Source organism: Anomaloglossus baeobatrachus, chromosome 11 (genome assembly GCF_048569485.1).
Source record: "Anomaloglossus baeobatrachus isolate aAnoBae1 chromosome 11, aAnoBae1.hap1, whole genome shotgun sequence".
Lineage (NCBI taxonomy): Eukaryota > Metazoa > Chordata > Amphibia > Anura > Aromobatidae > Anomaloglossus > Anomaloglossus baeobatrachus.
In genome coordinates this window covers 41,960,483-41,976,452 of record NC_134363.1, presented here as the reverse complement: position 1 = coordinate 41,976,452, position 15,970 = coordinate 41,960,483, and the positions used below count along the sequence as shown (strand labels likewise).

Here is a 15,970-nt window from a genome sequence, read left to right as displayed (position 1 = left end):
CTACTTCGGCCATTTTCCAGGGTTCTTTCGCTGGGGGTCACGTGTAGGAAACATCTGTGGGAAGGATCCTAGAAACCTGGCCTACAGCGCCCCCCTGTGGCCAGACGCACAAGGTAACTGCTGGAACTGTGTATGCCTGTTTGTAACCCATGCTTTGCTTGTAACTGTACTCTGACATATGTATATTCTGTAGATTCCCTATTGTATATATTGTAGTTTCTAGTGTGCTTTAGGCTGATTAAATTATATAATTAATCTTGGGCTGTTCTGTTATCTCGATCTTGAATCCCACGTCTGTGTGTTCGGCTAATAGTTACCGTAAATCGGTTGGTGGCAGCGAGTTTGTGCCAAGGATTATTGTGGGGAGGCCAGTGAGATTCGGGGAGGTTTTATATATTCCGCCCGCGGAGGTCGGGGGAATATATACCCTACTCTCACCGGGGACCCTTCAATAATCGGCATAAGTAGTATAGCGGCCTCCTTGCTTATTGTCGGGCAATTCCATAATTGGCCTGACTATAAGAGGGGCGCTAGAGAGCGCGTCACGTGCTCTGTCTGTCGGTCGGGAGGTATAAAGGAGGGGTGACCCCCACTTGTTACCCCCCGATTGTGACGTACTGGTAGCCAGCGCGGGGGATTTCTGAGTGACCCCCCCGGTGGTTCGTGACATATTGGTGGCAGCGGTGGGATTCGAACCCACGCCCCCGAAGAGACTGGAGGACGGTGCTGTGGACAGTAATGAGGAGGTTGTCCACGAGCCCTCCAAGAGCCCGACGCCAGACAACAGCTCTGCAGAGGACATTGCACAACCTGGCAATTATGGACAAGATGAGGAGCAGCTCACCCAAGGGTCCTCCACGAGCCAGATGCCAGCCCTCCGCTCTGCAATGGACAGTGAAGCACCAGGCTCCGCAGCGGGCCGCAGATCACCACGTGCCATTCCACCGAGCCTGGGAGGCTCGGATAGCCTTCTTCAAATGGCTATGGCCCTTCTCCAGGCTGGAGACCGGGATACCTACGAGATACTCATGGCCGAGCGTGAGCGACAGGCAGCGCGTGACGCTGAGGCTGCGGAGCGGCAAGCAGTGCGTGAGGCTGCGGAGCGGCAAGCAGCACGTGAAGAGCGCCAGGCAGAGCGTGACTACCAGCTGCAGCTAGCTCAGCTCCGGCCCTCATCAGCCACACGTGACCTTCAAGACACCAAACTTCCAAAGGTCCGTGTTGAGGACTTCCCAGTGCTGGAGAAGGATGGAGACTTGGACTCTTTCTTGACTGCTTTTGAACGGACTTGCCTGCAGCACCATCTGGACAAGGACCAGTGGGCCAAATACCTGACCCCCCGTTTAAGGGGTAAGGCCCTGGATATCCTTGGGGACTTGCCTGCTGAGGCAGATCAGGGCTACGACACCATCAAGCGGGCCCTGATCCAACAGTACAACCTCACTCCAGAGTCCTACCGCAAGAAGTTCCGGAGCCTACAGAAGGGACCAAAGGACTCCTGGGCTGACCACCGGCGGGCACTTGCCCGAGCTGCCGACCACTGGACCCAAGGCCTGCAGCTTTCCACCGGACCGGAGATCCTGGACTTGTTCATCACGGAGCAACTCTTGTGGAACTGCCCTGAGGATCTCCGCCAGTTCATCCGAGACCAGAAGCCAAAGGGGTCCACGGCTACAGCTGCCCTGGCCGATGACTACACCAACAATCGGGCTCCTGAGGCCAGGAGAGCAGCCACCAGCAGCACCTGGAGAGGGGGTAAGATGAACTCTGCGACTGCCCCACCTGCCCCTAGACTGCAGGGGGTGTCCCCCTCAACTCCCCTCTCCAGGCCCGTGGCAGAACCAAGACGGTGCCACCAGTGCAACCTACCTGGACACTTCAAGGCCATGTGCCCTCAGCGTCCCAAGGCCCCGGCTCCGTCCCCGTCCCAAGGGCCGCCCAAGGTGTATTGTGTGGGTGGGGGTGGTGGTAGGTCCCTGGACAGCTTCCAACCTGTCACCGTCGGCCGGTCTGTGACCATGGGACTGCGAGACAGCGCCTCGGAGGTGACTCTGGTGCGGCCTGAGATGGTGTCCCCCCAAGACTTGATCCCTGGAAAAACCCTCGCTGTCTCCGGGATTGGAGGCATTGACCCGGCGCTGCCTGTTGCTGACATTTATGTGGACTGGGGCGCAGGGCGAGGGGTGAGGGAGGTGGGGGTAACTGATCGGATCCCCGCAAACGTGCTACTTGGGACAGATTTGGGGCAGATAACCTCCCAGTTTGGGCCCCAACCAAGGGCTGAACCTTCAGCCAGTACTGACATGCCTCCGGACAATGTTAATGTGTTATCTATGAATGATGTAAGGGAGGAGGGAGTGAACTCTGATATTTCTGCTTGCATAGACACCATAGACACACACACAGCTGCAGCTGTGACAGGGGAGGGGGTCAGAGAAAGGTGTGACAATGCCTCTACAAGTAATCAGCCTGTGAGCTGGGATCTGTTGCCCTCTGCAGGGATAAGCAGAGAGCAGGGTGCTGCAGGGGGAGGACCAGTGTGTGGGGTGGGGGCTACCACAGCAAATGTGGGGTCCCCAGAGATTTCACAGCGGGGTTCTGTTGCTGCAGGAGGGGAACAGGCAGGTGAGATTGGGGCCGGTCCAGGAGCGGAAGTGCTCCCAGGTAAGATCTCGGTGCATGGTTCCCCCACAACCGGGGTGTCAGGAAGCCAGGTAGGTCTGCCTGAACCGGCGACTTGGTCAGGAACGGAGGAGGAGCAGGCACGACCCACGGTCGCAGCGGCTGTGGCCGCTGTCACCCGCAGTGGGAGTGCTGGAAGCCAAGGGGCCTCCCGGAGGTCCGATAGCTCTTCCCCTTCTGACCAAGTGGCAGCCGAGTCAGGTGGAGGCCAGGACACAGGTCCCGGGGTACTGACTGAAGATGTGACAGTCTCGTCGATTCTGGCCACATCTAGTCAGGGGTTTCAGGCAGCGTTAGAAGCTGACGACAGCCTGAAAGCTCTAAAGGAGCAGGCGGCACAGCCTCCCTCGGACTCGGACCCGGAGCGAGTGGCCTGGGACCAAGGACGGCTGTACCGGGCCACGGTCCAGCAGGGTTCACCGGAGGCGTGGCCCAGGGACCGACAGTTGGTGGTACCCTATCCGTTCCGGACGGAGTTGTTGCGGATCGCACATGAGATTCCGATGGCCGGACACCTAGGGATCGCTAAGACCAAGGCCAGGTTAAACCAGCATTTCTACTGGCCAAAAATGGGGGCCGATGTGGCTGCCTACTGCCGTTCGTGTGAAACCTGTCAGAGAGTGGGGAAGGCGGGGCCACACCCCAAAGCCCCACTAGTATCTCTGCCAATCATCGATGAGCCTTTCAGGAGGGTGGCTGTGGATCTGGTCGGCCCGCTGGCCATCCCCAGCAGCTCCGGGAAACGCTTCATACTGACGGTAGTGGACTATGCCACCCGGTACCCAGAAGCAGTGGCCTTGTCGTCCATTCGGGCTGACAAGGTGGCCACCGCATTGCTGGAGATTTTCTCCCGAGTGGGTTTTCCCCAGGAAATGCTCACTGACCGGGGGACCCAATTCATGTCCCAGCTGATGGAGGCCCTCTGTAAGCAAGTCCAGGTGCGACATCTGGTGGCCAGCCCGTACCATCCACAGACTAATGGCCTGTGCGAGCGGTTCAATGGCACCTTAAAGCAGATGCTTAAGATGTTGGTCGACTCCCATGGGCGTGACTGGGAGCGGTATCTCCCACACCTGTTATTTGCTTACCGGGAGGTTCCACAGGCCTCAACAGGATTCTCACCGTTTGAGCTCCTGTACGGGCGACGTGTGCGGGGCCCCCTGGCTCTGGTGAAAGAGGCTTGGGAAGGGGATTTGGCCACCCCTGGAGTGTCGGTTATCGAGTATGTCATGCGCTTCCGGGACAAAATGCAGGCCTTGACGCAACTGGTACACGACAATATGGCTCAAGCCCAGGCCGATCAGAAGCGTTGGTACGACCAGAACGCTTGTGAGAGGACCTACCAAGTGGGTCAAAAGGTGTGGGTACTGGTCCCCGTACCACAGGACAAGCTTCAGGCAGCCTGGGAAGGCCCATACCTCGTGTACCAGCAGCTCAACCCTGTGACGTACCTGGTCACCCTGGACCCTGCCCGTGGAAGGCGGAAGCCCTTCCATGTGAACATGATGAAGGCACATCATGAGCGGGAGGCGTGTGCGCTCCCCGTGTGCAACCTGCCCGAGGAGGGAGAAGCGGAAACCCTCTTGGATATGCTAGCCCAGGTTAGGGCCGGCGGATCCATTGAGGATGTGGAGGTTGGCCACCAGCTCTTGGAGGACCAACGGTCCCAGCTGTGGGCCACCCTCCTCCCCTTCCGGGGGTTGTTTACCAACCAGCCCGGAAGGACTGACTTGGCTGTCCATCACGTGGACACTGGGGATCATCCCCCGATCCGGCGTTCAGCATATCGGGTCTCCCTGGAGGTGCAGCAACACATGCGCCAGGAGATTGACGAGATGCTGAAGCTGGGGGTGATCCAGGCATCCAACAGCGCTTGGGCCTCGCCTGTAGTCCTCGTCCCTAAGAAGGACCGAACCACTCGGTTCTGCGTGGACTACAGGGGGCTCAATGCTGTCACGGTCGCCGATGCGTACCCAATGCCACGCATCGATGACCTGCTCGATCAGTTGGCCGGGGCTCAGTACCTGACCATCATGGACCTGAGCCGGGGATATTGGCAGATCCCCCTGACTCGCAAGGCCAGGGAACGCTCTGCCTTTATTACCCCATTTGGACTATACGAGTCCACGGTGATGCCATTCGGGATGAGGAATGCCCCTGCCACTTTCCAGCGGATGGTCAACACCCTGCTCAAGGGACTTGAAGGGTACGCGGCCGCGTACCTGGATGACATTGCCGTCTTCAGTCCCACCTGGGAGGACCACCTAGAGCATCTAGCACAGGTGCTCAGGCGGATCCACCGGGCAGGTTTGACCATCAAGCCGGGAAAGTGTCAGCTGGCCATGAGCGAGGTCCAGTACCTCGGTCACCGGGTAGGCGGGAGAACACTGAAGCCCGAGCCTGAGAAAGTGGAGGCCATCGCATCCTGGCCCACCCCCAGGACCAAGAAGCAGGTGATGTCCTTCTTAGGGACCGCCGGGTACTATAGGAGGTTTGTTCCACGCTATAGTAGCCTGGCAAAGCCCTTGACGGACCTCACCAAGAAGAAGCTGCCCTCTGCAGTCGATTGGACAATGGACTGCGAGACAGCCTTCCGGGCCCTAAAGGACGCCCTGTCCAGCCCGCCCGTGCTACAGGCAGCCGACTTCACGCGGCCGTTTGTAGTACAGACTGACGCCAGTGACTTCGGCCTCGGTGCGGTGCTCAGCCAGGTGGACTCTGCGAGCCAAGAGCACCCAGTCTTGTACCTGAGCAGGAAGCTGTTACCACGGGAAGTGGCCTATTCCACGATGGAAAAGGAGTGCCTGGCCATAGTGTGGGCCCTGCAGCGTCTGCAACCCTATCTATACGGGCGCCACTTCATCGTGGAGACGGACCACAATCCCCTCAGCTGGTTGCACACCGTCTCTGGGACGAATGGGCGATTGTTGCGATGGAGCCTTGCGCTCCAGCAATACAACTTCACCATTCGCCACAAAAGGGGCCGTGACCACGGTAACGCAGACGGGCTGTCCCGACAAGGAGAGGTCGCGGACGGGCGCACGGGGGAACACCGGAGTGTGCTGCCCCCTAGCGCCCTCAAAAGGGGGGAGGTGTGAGGCAAATCCCGGGATATGAAGATGAATTATGACTTCCAGTCATAATCGCTCATCACTCCCTGGCAGTGCCCCCCTCCCTTCTTGTTCTCAATGTCCAGCATCTGTGAAGGTGTTACACCTCCATGGCCATCTCCTGTGATATGGAGATGAGATGATGTGGGAACAATGGACACAGGATGACTCCCTGCCGTGACCCTGTGGTAGGGGCTGCTATCTAATTAGCAAGGCTATGGAAGTATCCAGACAGAACGACTCCAGTAAAAAATGGTTCATATCTCGCAAGCCATATTTCCGATAAATATGGCAACCATAAAAATGGTGTCTCCGCATGCGGACGATGCTGGCACACCCTTTTTATGGGAGCAGGACCTGGGGAAATACCCCAGGCGTGATATCAGCCAATGGGGAACTAGTAGACAAGTCATGAGTCCTCTCGTTCCGTAGCTAAATTCATAGCTGTCACAATGAGAGCGTTGGCGTCCGCCTACGACGCTCCCAGGCAAAGTTATGGCCCATATTCCATGTCGGGATATTGTCCATAACTCAAGCCAGGGGTGGAGCAGTGCTCCCTCTGAGGTCACGAAGGTAGGAGGGGACCTGGATTTGCCCAGGTTGATAACCCTACTTCGGCCATTTTCCAGGGTTCTTTCGCTGGGGGTCACGTGTAGGGAACATCTGTGGGAAGGATCCTAGAAACCTGGCCTACAGCGCCCCCCTGTGGCCAGACGCACAAGGTAACTGCTGGAACTGTGTATGCCTGTTTGTAACCCATGCTTTGCTTGTAACTGTACTCTGACATATGTATATTCTGTAGATTCCCTATTGTATATATTGTAGTTTCTAGTGTGCTTTAGGCTGATTAAATTATATAATTAATCTTGGGCTGTTCTGTTATCTCGATCTTGAATCCCACGTCTGTGTGTTCGGCTAATAGTTACCGTAAATCGGTTGGTGGCAGCGAGTTTGTGCCAAGGATTATTGTGGGGAGGCCAGTGAGATTCGGGGAGGTTTTATATATTCCGCCCGCGGAGGTCGGGGGAATATATACCCTACTCTCACCGGGGACCCTTCAATAATCGGCATAAGTAGTATAGCGGCCTCCTTGCTTATTGTCGGGCAATTCCATAATTGGCCTGACTATAAGAGGGGCGCTAGAGAGCGCGTCACGTGCTCTGTCTGTCGGTCGGGAGGTATAAAGGAGGGGTGACCCCCACTTGTTACCCCCCGATTGTGACGTACTGGTAGCCAGCGCGGGGGATTTCTGAGTGACCCCCCCGGTGGTTCGTGACAGTCATGAGTGCACGCAAGACTAAATAACGGACGAGTCAGTTATATCTATCTCCATGACTGGCACTGAGGCAACTGAACTTTATTCTTAGACCAAGCCCCTAGACCGAGAAGTAAGGGGGTGTAAACAAAAGTTTTAGTCCAATCAAGTATCGTAGGTCGGGGCTTCATGACGTATAGAAATTAGCATAGTCTTCTTGTTGATTGGACAGTCCAGGCTTTTAGGAATTCCTTTGTTCATCCTCGGGTGTAGACAGGATGTAGCAGCCATCTTCAGATTACATATACTGATATGTACTGTGTTAAGGAACAAAGACATGTATAAATATGTGTGTTGGTTTACATCTACTAAACTATATACCTGAGTCTATGAAATGGCTGAATTAAGTATTTTTGGATAGTCAATTCTTATCCTCAACACTTGGTATGGTGAGGTGTAGTGTTCCAGACTATCTGGTGGATGCTTTGTAGCTAACGTCCTGCTCTTTATTTCCTCCTAATAGTCAGAGTTTTGGTTTTGCCTTGTATGTCTTTTTCTATGGTTAACATCACACTTTTGCCCTGTCCATCCCAGTTGGGAGAGGGGTATTAAACTAGGTCTGGTTAGGAGTAAGTCCAGGAACGCGACTCAGGCATCTCCACCATTAGGAGTATCCCTGAGGGTGGTGATAGCATAGGTTCCCCTAGCATGAGGGGCCCTATCCCTCATTATCTAACAGTCACATCATGACAACCAGTCAACCAGCCCCCTTCATATACTGGGCTAGTCTAGAAAATGATGTCAGCATCTGAACAGAATTCTGGAGTTTTAGAAACCAGATGACTCCTTTCTGGTAGACATATTGGCTGTAAACAGATAAAGATTTTTGAGGAATGGAGTCATGTAAAAAAAGTGTGTTAGGAGGGCTTACTATTTTTTTGGGGAAAAAGAGCAATAATGTACTTATTTATTTATTAATCTTGCTCGTATAGCACCAACATATTCTGCAGCGCTTTATAGGCATCATCATTACTGTCCCCATTGGGGCTCACAATCTAAATTGTCTATCAATATGTCTTTGGAGTGTTGGAGGAAACCCAAGCACCCATATGGTGCTTTTGTAGCACCCAGCGATATGGGGTACTCGGTCCCGGGCAGTGTCTCTCTTGGGAATGTCACGATGGTTGTCGTTCCCGGTTCCATGCCCTGGGCCCTTTTTGTAATGGGGGATATTTACAGGGGATTTGTGAATAAAGTTATCTGTGACGCCACTTGCGGTGTTGCGGCTAAGTGTAGGGAGCCGCCGCTGCAGGTTTTGCTGGGGCTGATGGAATGTGCAGCTGACTCGCCCACCCCAGGGCTATGGGACACCCGGTGCCGGGCCGGACTAGTCCGGTGGTAGTCAGTGGTGGCTGGGCCCGGCTCCGTGGCCCTGGTGGGTGTCAGTAGAATATGTGGCTTGATGAATAAAGTTTGTGTTCGTGACGCCACCTGTGGTCTGCGGCTATTAAGCCGCCGCTGCTGTGTGAGGCCTCCGGGGTGATGATACGGCAGCAATGGTGGTACTGCTCCCCACAGGTGGAGCGGAGCCCCGGGGACACTGTTAGTGCTCGTGAAAGTCTATGGGGTTGTGTGGCTAACACGGTGCAGGGCCGACAGGCAATGAAAGAACCAGGCACAAACAACAGTCTCTTTACCTTTTCCTCTTTTACTTTGGGAACAGTCCAGTCCTGGGAGACCGTCACAGGTGGTGATGGGGATCCGGTCGGCCTGGAAGTACTTGGGGTGATCTTTCTGGCCAGCTGAGTATGAGGCCTACTCCTGTGCTTTTCTTTGTTATAATAGGACCCTGCTCTCTGGATCTAGCAATGGCCCTCTTGCTGCTGGGACCGGTGGTACGTCCCTTTCCCTCTGTAACAGGCTGCGCAGGCCCTCTCTGGTGCTTCTCTGCTGGAGTCCACACCGGGCCCTGATGCTGCAGCTGTACCTTTGGGATGTTTATGGGCCAGGTGCTTGCAGCTCTCCTGCCCTTCGGATTCGGCTACCAGGGAGTATTTTAAGCCCTGGTGGCCACAGACTCCGATGTCCGAGTCTCTCCGCTGCCTCTCAGCTACTCCTGCTTCTCTGGGCCAAGCTACTCTAGCTATAGGCCCCAGTTCTGCAGGACATCTCACTCTGCGTCTGCTTCCTTCCACTTCTCCCTACAGACTGACCACTACTTCCTCCTCCAGGCCAGACTTGAGGAAGGCTCCCTGGAATTCCAGGTTCAGAGCTCCCCCTGCTGGCCAGGGGGAGAACTGCGTCGGGTGTTAAACTTGCTGGCCAATGGACCTCCCCATTACCTCCAGGCTCAGCATTAACCCTTTGGAAGGTCAATGCTGTTGTGGCGACCAGGTCCTGGGGCGCCACACTGCTCTGATGACTTGGGCCCTGCGCAAGTAGGGTATTACCCCAGAGGGTGTATGGTGCGGTGGGCGTCGGAAGAAGGAGTCCAGACAGGTGTTTAGTGCAACTGGTTTACTCACTTTCTGCAGATATAACTGGTTGCCCGAGGCCGGCTGGTTTCGCCTTCAGGTCCCCTTCGTCCCAGTGCTAGTCTGGTTTCTCTGGTACCTTCTTCCCCTGCACCTGTCTCTGGTAAGTGGGTCCCCGTGGTATGGAACACTGGGGGTCCCCGCTTTGTGGTTTGTCCACCTCTATCCGCCTGACGGTAGCCGAACCTTGTGGGGTTGGAGTCTCTGGTCCAGTCCCCGGTTCTCTCTTTGCTACTGAGTCTTCGGATTCTTTAGGGTCAGCGAGGTCCTTGATGGTCCCCTTGTTGTGCAGGTGTTAACAGGTCGGCTTGAAGCTCGTTCCTGTCCTAGGGTCCTGTACCCCGTCGGTGCGTAGTTCCAGGAGTACTCCACCATACTCCACCGGCAACTACCTCTCCTGGGTACCAAGTCATCATCAATCCGAGTCAGGGAGTCACTTCGCTTCCACCCTTACACTTCTACAGTCAACTCTGAACTCAGACTGCTGACGGTTCTGTCTCACTGCACTCTCCCTTCTCTCCTCCTGTGTTCCCGACCACTCTCCACAGTCTGCCCCTCCCACCTGGTCAACTAGTGGACTGGAGTGGCTCCACCTCTAGGCGGCCATCCATGGTCCCACCCTAGCTAGACACCATTTTATGGGGGATTGTTGATGAAAACTGGGATTACCTGGGTTTTTGGTGGTACCGGCACTGGGGTTCTGGGTACCTAAGGGGGTATACCCCGCATCCTGGTGGGGATGCAGAACCTTGTAGTACCCTGATGATCTCATGGATGCTACACTTTTTTTTATACATTGACAAATAAAAGTACCATATAGTGTATAGGCCTAAATAATACCACTATATGGGGCCAAATAACAAGAACATACACTACCAAATCTAATTGTATAGTCCTATATAAAGAAACAGTGTAAACACAGTGTCTATATTATAGAGTGCCAAATCATATAACGGTACTGTGGAGACACGGGGCTCAGTGGGTGCTCTCGTCCACTAAAACCCACCGCCTTTAGAAAGACAGCGTGGCTCAGGGCTCATCCCAACTGAACGCCGAACTCCTTAACCGTGGGCGTAACACTACTCAGACAACACAGGGTGAGGGAACCACAATAATTAGACTTTATTGGATCCCCAAACAATTAATGGCACATAACATATAACCAGCAAAACACACAAATGTAACAGGCAACAGAGTCTCACCCTTCCGCTGGCTCACCAGGGATTTAGAATGTCCATGCCTCAGAGCTTCCAGGGCCGCTTACTCCAGTCCAGCAGCACCCCGCTTTTGGCGGGCACCCACCGAGAAAGGAATAATGCCAGATTTAGGAAGCTGTGTGAGGTCTGTAACAGGTGACTGAACTGTCCCAACCTGAGTGTCCTCCTTAGGTAGTCCTGGTATGACGTTACAATCCTGGCAGCCGGAGTCGAAATCCCTATGCTGTGGATATGGTCTCCAACCGGAACCGGACTCCCTAGATTGAAGCCATAAGATATCCTGATCCTCTAGTCAGCTCCAAAGAGCTTAGACTGGATCCATCAGCATCCATCAACCTTCATCAACCCTGGTGGCTTAAAGAAGTCCCTTTTATAGCCATAACCTTCCCTTAGGATACACTGCGTCCTCATCGATTGGTTGGACAAGATTGCTTCTCCCATTGGATGAATTTCAAGCTGCATGGATAATGTTCATTTAAATGATGTGCATAGAAAGACTCAGTATATCTACATGGAGTCCGCAAGTCACCGACTAGACAATGGCTACTAAGGTAATTACATTATCAATACACAATTACAATACAATGATTACTGGAAAAGTCTGGAGATACAATAGCTAAGCAAACATGACTTAGCACACATCAGAACAATAGTCTGGCTGAATGTTAAGAAACTTTAACCCATGAGAGTCCATGTCTTCACAAGTACCATATAGCGCCTAATCCTAAACTGGGCCTAAATAAAACCACCATATAGTGCAAAATAATATGATAATATAGAAACCAGTTCCATAGTATAGTCTCAAATAATGGAACCGTATAGGATCATATTGTGCCTATCTTATACTTTGCCAAGTAACAGTACCACAATACTTACCGTAGTCTTATATTGGGCCTAAATAATACCGCCATATAGTGCTAAATAATATGATAATATAGAAACCAGTTCCATAGTATAGTCTCAAATAATGGAATCGTATAGGACATATTGTGCCTATATTATACTGTGCCAAGTAACAGTACTATAATACTTAGTCTTATGTTGGGCCTAAATAATACCGCCATATAGTGCCAAATGATATAACCATACAGTGCATTGACCTTATGTAACAAGACTGTGGCAAATATTTGCATCATATATTGGCTAGTACCATACTCTGCCCAACCCTTATTGTCTCTCCAGGCCTGGGCCATGGCCAGTGGGTGCTACGATCCCTCGAAGGACCAACCTGATCTAGCACGATGGAAGAGGAATTTTCGTTCTGCTTTGCTTCGGAAGGAAGAAATTCGGATGATTCAAAACCACAGCACAGATCCTGAGAATCCTCACAAAATATATGAGTTCACCAGTAAGACGTCGGTGTACATGGGTTAATTCAGGGGTGTATGGTGGGGTCCTAGGAGTGAGGAGATCACCCAGTCCTGGGGAGGGGAAACAAGCACTAGACCCTTCTATCACAATAATACTAACTATATCCTGGGGGGGTCCTAGGAGCGAGGAGGTCATCCAGTCCTGGGGAGGGGGAAACAAGCACTAGACCCTTCTATCACAATAATACTAACTATGTCCTGGGAGGTCCTAGGAGAGAGGAGGTCACCCAGTCCTGGGGAGGGGGAAACAAGCACTAGACCCTTCTATCACAATAATACTAACTATATACTGAGGGGGTCCTAGGAGCGAGGAGGTCACCCAGTCCTGGGGAGGGGGAAACAAGCACTAGACCCTTCTATCACAATAATACTAACTATGTCCTGGGAGGTCCTAGGAGAGAGGAGGTCACCCAGTCCTGGGGAGGGGGAAACAAGCCCTAGACCCTTCTATCACAATAATACTAACTATATCCTGAGGGGGTCCTAGGAGCGAGGAGGTCACCCAGTCCTGGGGAGGGGGAAACAAGCACTAGACCCTTCTATCACAATAATACTAACTATATCCTGGGGGAGTCCTAGGAAAGAGGAGAACACACAGTCCTGGGGAGGGGGAAACAAGCACTAGACCCTTCTATCCTTGATGGCAAAAGTGCAACACTACATTGACCGGCCCAGTACGATCTTTGCCATGGAGTCTCTTCATTTCTGTGTACACTACTGATCAGAGACAGTATGATACTATATTAATCTGGCAGAGCGCCCCCTACTGAGCAGTCATATTTATGACTATTATGCAACCCCAAAAAATTAACCACACCAGTGTGATGCCCCTTAGTGGTTGTATCATAAATTATTTGTAAATGACTTTTTACCCGTTCATAGACCAATTTTGTGTCTCTTTAAGTTCCAGTATGTGGAGCGGCTCCTGTAGACCAATATGTCAGTGCTGATGCCAAACAAGATCTAACGGTGAGTTTATATTTTAAGAAGTATTCTCTTGGCGCTTAAATACTCCCTTTTTTCCTGAACTGGTGATATTATTCGGTTTCTGCTAGCTCTGGTTGCAAGCAGGTGGCTTGCTCTCATCTGTGGTATCGTTGCTGGAGCTTGCTGGACTTCCACCTGAGTCTTCTGTGGATAAGTAGTTCATGCTTTTACCACCATGTGTCCCTCTTGTGTCTTCCTTTATTATTTAGTGGGTTGATGAAGAGCTCATCTCACTCATTCCCTATTTAGGGTCCAGCACTAGGGATACCTAGGGTGAGGTATCCGACTTGGCGCATAGGTGCGGAACCTATCTAGGGTGGTGAAGGACCCCAGAGACCAGCACTAGGGATACCTAGGGTCAGGTATCTGGCTCGGCGCATAGGTGCAGAACCTATCTAGGGTGGTGAGGGACCCCAGGGACTAGCACTAGGGATATCTATGGTCAGGTATCCTGCTTGGTGCATAGGTACAGAACCTATCTAGGGTGGTGAGGGAACCCAGGGCCCAGCACTAGGGATACCTAGGGTCAGGTATCCGGTTCAGTGTATAGGTGCGGAACCTATCTAGGGTGGTGAGGGACCCCAGGGAGCAACTGTAGGTTTGGTCAGGGTCACCATCTCGCCCTTCCATAGACGCAGGGGTCCCCTTCCCTTTCACCGCGCGCTTGGTACTTCACTGTACCTAGCGTGACACCACCCATATATAAGCTCCATAATTAAACAATTGGCTCCGTAACACCATACAAAGATTATTGTGGATTTGGATTCTGCCGAATCCCCACTTATAGCAGACACTCAAGATCATAATAATGGCAAAAAAGGGAGAATAGAGTTTTTAAAGTGCAAAGTCATACAAAATGTATATTGAGACATGAGGTGAATATGCATTAAAAGCACATAAAATATACCCGAACCAGGCCTCATATGCAAATCACTAGGGATTCAGGATATATAAAACATTTACAAAATCGTAAAACGGTATTGTTATTGTCATAATATATACCATATTGGACAGTGCCCATAACAGCCATATACCCTCAGAATCCCATATACATTGGTATATAAACAGTATTAGGCAGTGAATAACTACCGGAGGTGATGGTAACAGCAAAATAAACAGCTGGTCACGGGAAAGACCCTCAGGAAAACGCCCAACGTACGTTTCGAAGTGTTTTGGTATTAATTCTTCATCAGGGGAGAGGCATGGTGACTTCTGCCCAAACCTGTCACTGGTCCTACCTTCCCTCACAGCGCTAGATCGGTTCCGCACCTATGTGCCAAGCAGGATACCTGGCCCTGGCTGACCCTGAATTTGGGTCTAGGTAGAGAAGATACAGGGAGCACAAACAGTGAAAAAGTGAACAAACAACTTATCTCCAGATGACTCAGGGAGAGGAACTGCACCAACAACAAAGATTCTCCAGATAAATACAAGCCGACTGCTTGCACTCAAGACCTGTTAAAGGTTTTATAAACCTATCACCAGCAAAGAGCAAGAGGGAATGAGAGTAGTTAAAGACATAAAGGTAAGTACTGATAATTAACAGCTGAAAGGTGATGAAATCTGCAGGGTCCTAAAAAGAACGGGAATAACCCCAAGCAGGGAAAGTCAGGGAGCATCTTGAGTGGCCATATGCTGTGACCTTCTACAGCCGGACACCAAAGGACTGTGACACACCCGTGACATTGATCCAAAGGAAGGCATGATGAACACATCTTTTAAGTGTGGCAGTAACTTGCTCTATATACAATATAACATACAGTATATCATATTAATATATCCATTAACCCCTTATCACTGTCTTTCCTCTACAGAAAACTATTTATGAAGACCTGGAGAACCTGGATCTTTACCGAGATGAAGAAGGTACTGATTTATCACTTATTTTCAATGTCAGGACTCATTGCTCATTTGTAGGATCTGAGTTTTAATCTCTGGCTGATAATAAGAATATTCAATTCATTGACAGTAAACAGAGATCTTGAAATTTTGGAAGAATTGAGTTATTTAAACATCATTTTATGCAATCGTAATTTATGGTGATGACAGGTCCCATCTTTCTATTTTCTCGGCAGAATTGTACGCTCCTTATGAAGATTTTAAGGGCATACCTGAAGAGATGGATCCCAATAAGTCACTATTTGCTGGACAAGTGCCATATGATAATGATACATTCCCAGAAGAGCACTTGGGTGGAGCCGCTGCTCCCATCCCTGGTTTTCCAGGTGGCGCTCATGCCGCCTACAGTGATTTTCCATCTGCAGCTGCTGGAGTGCAAGTTGGTAGGTCCTTCCTTTTTTGTGCCAAATTTATCAAAACTGGGGCCCAATGTAGCACCAGCGTCTCTGGAGAGACACCGACTTATTCACTGCCCCGGCCATGTCACGTCCTCCCCGGAACTTCTCCACGTGTGCTACTGCATCTTTTGCTCCCGGCCCGTGTACATTCCGCTCAGAGTTCCCAGGAGTGCACCTTAGTTCCAGCGCGCCATTTCCCGGAAATTCCTCTCAGCCTATGACTGAGAGGCACTGTGTAATTAAGGCACCTTCCCATAAGGGGAGGTGCCTGTGCAACACCTTGTGTTAGTCAGTGTCCTGTTTGCCTAGCTAGTTGTCAGGTCCCGTTATCCCTGTGTCCGTTTTCCTGTACCTGCCTTCCCATACCTGTCTATCCATGCCATGCCCACTATATGGGGTGGCACGGTGGCTCAGTGGTTAGCACTGCAGTCTTGCAGCTCTGGGGTCCTGGGTTCGTATCCCAACAAGGACAACATCTGCAAGGAGGTTGTATGTTCTCCCCATGCTTGCGTGGGTTT

At 51.8% G+C, this 15,970-nt stretch overlaps 1 protein-coding gene across 2 annotated transcripts in view; it reads left to right on the top strand.

Moving 5' to 3' along the window:
* The window catches only part of LOC142257238 (interferon regulatory factor 3-like), a 53,989-nt gene that overhangs the window by 11,884 nt on the left and 26,135 nt on the right, over positions 1 to 15,970 (top strand). For both annotated transcript variants that reach the window (XM_075329391.1, XM_075329392.1), the window contains exons 3-6: positions 11,981 to 12,146; positions 13,073 to 13,137; positions 14,970 to 15,021; positions 15,231 to 15,437. In XM_075329391.1, the coding sequence (XP_075185506.1) occupies positions 11,981 to 12,146; positions 13,073 to 13,137; positions 14,970 to 15,021; positions 15,231 to 15,437 (490 nt within the window). The remainder of the gene's footprint in view (positions 1 to 11,980; positions 12,147 to 13,072; positions 13,138 to 14,969; positions 15,022 to 15,230; positions 15,438 to 15,970) is intronic.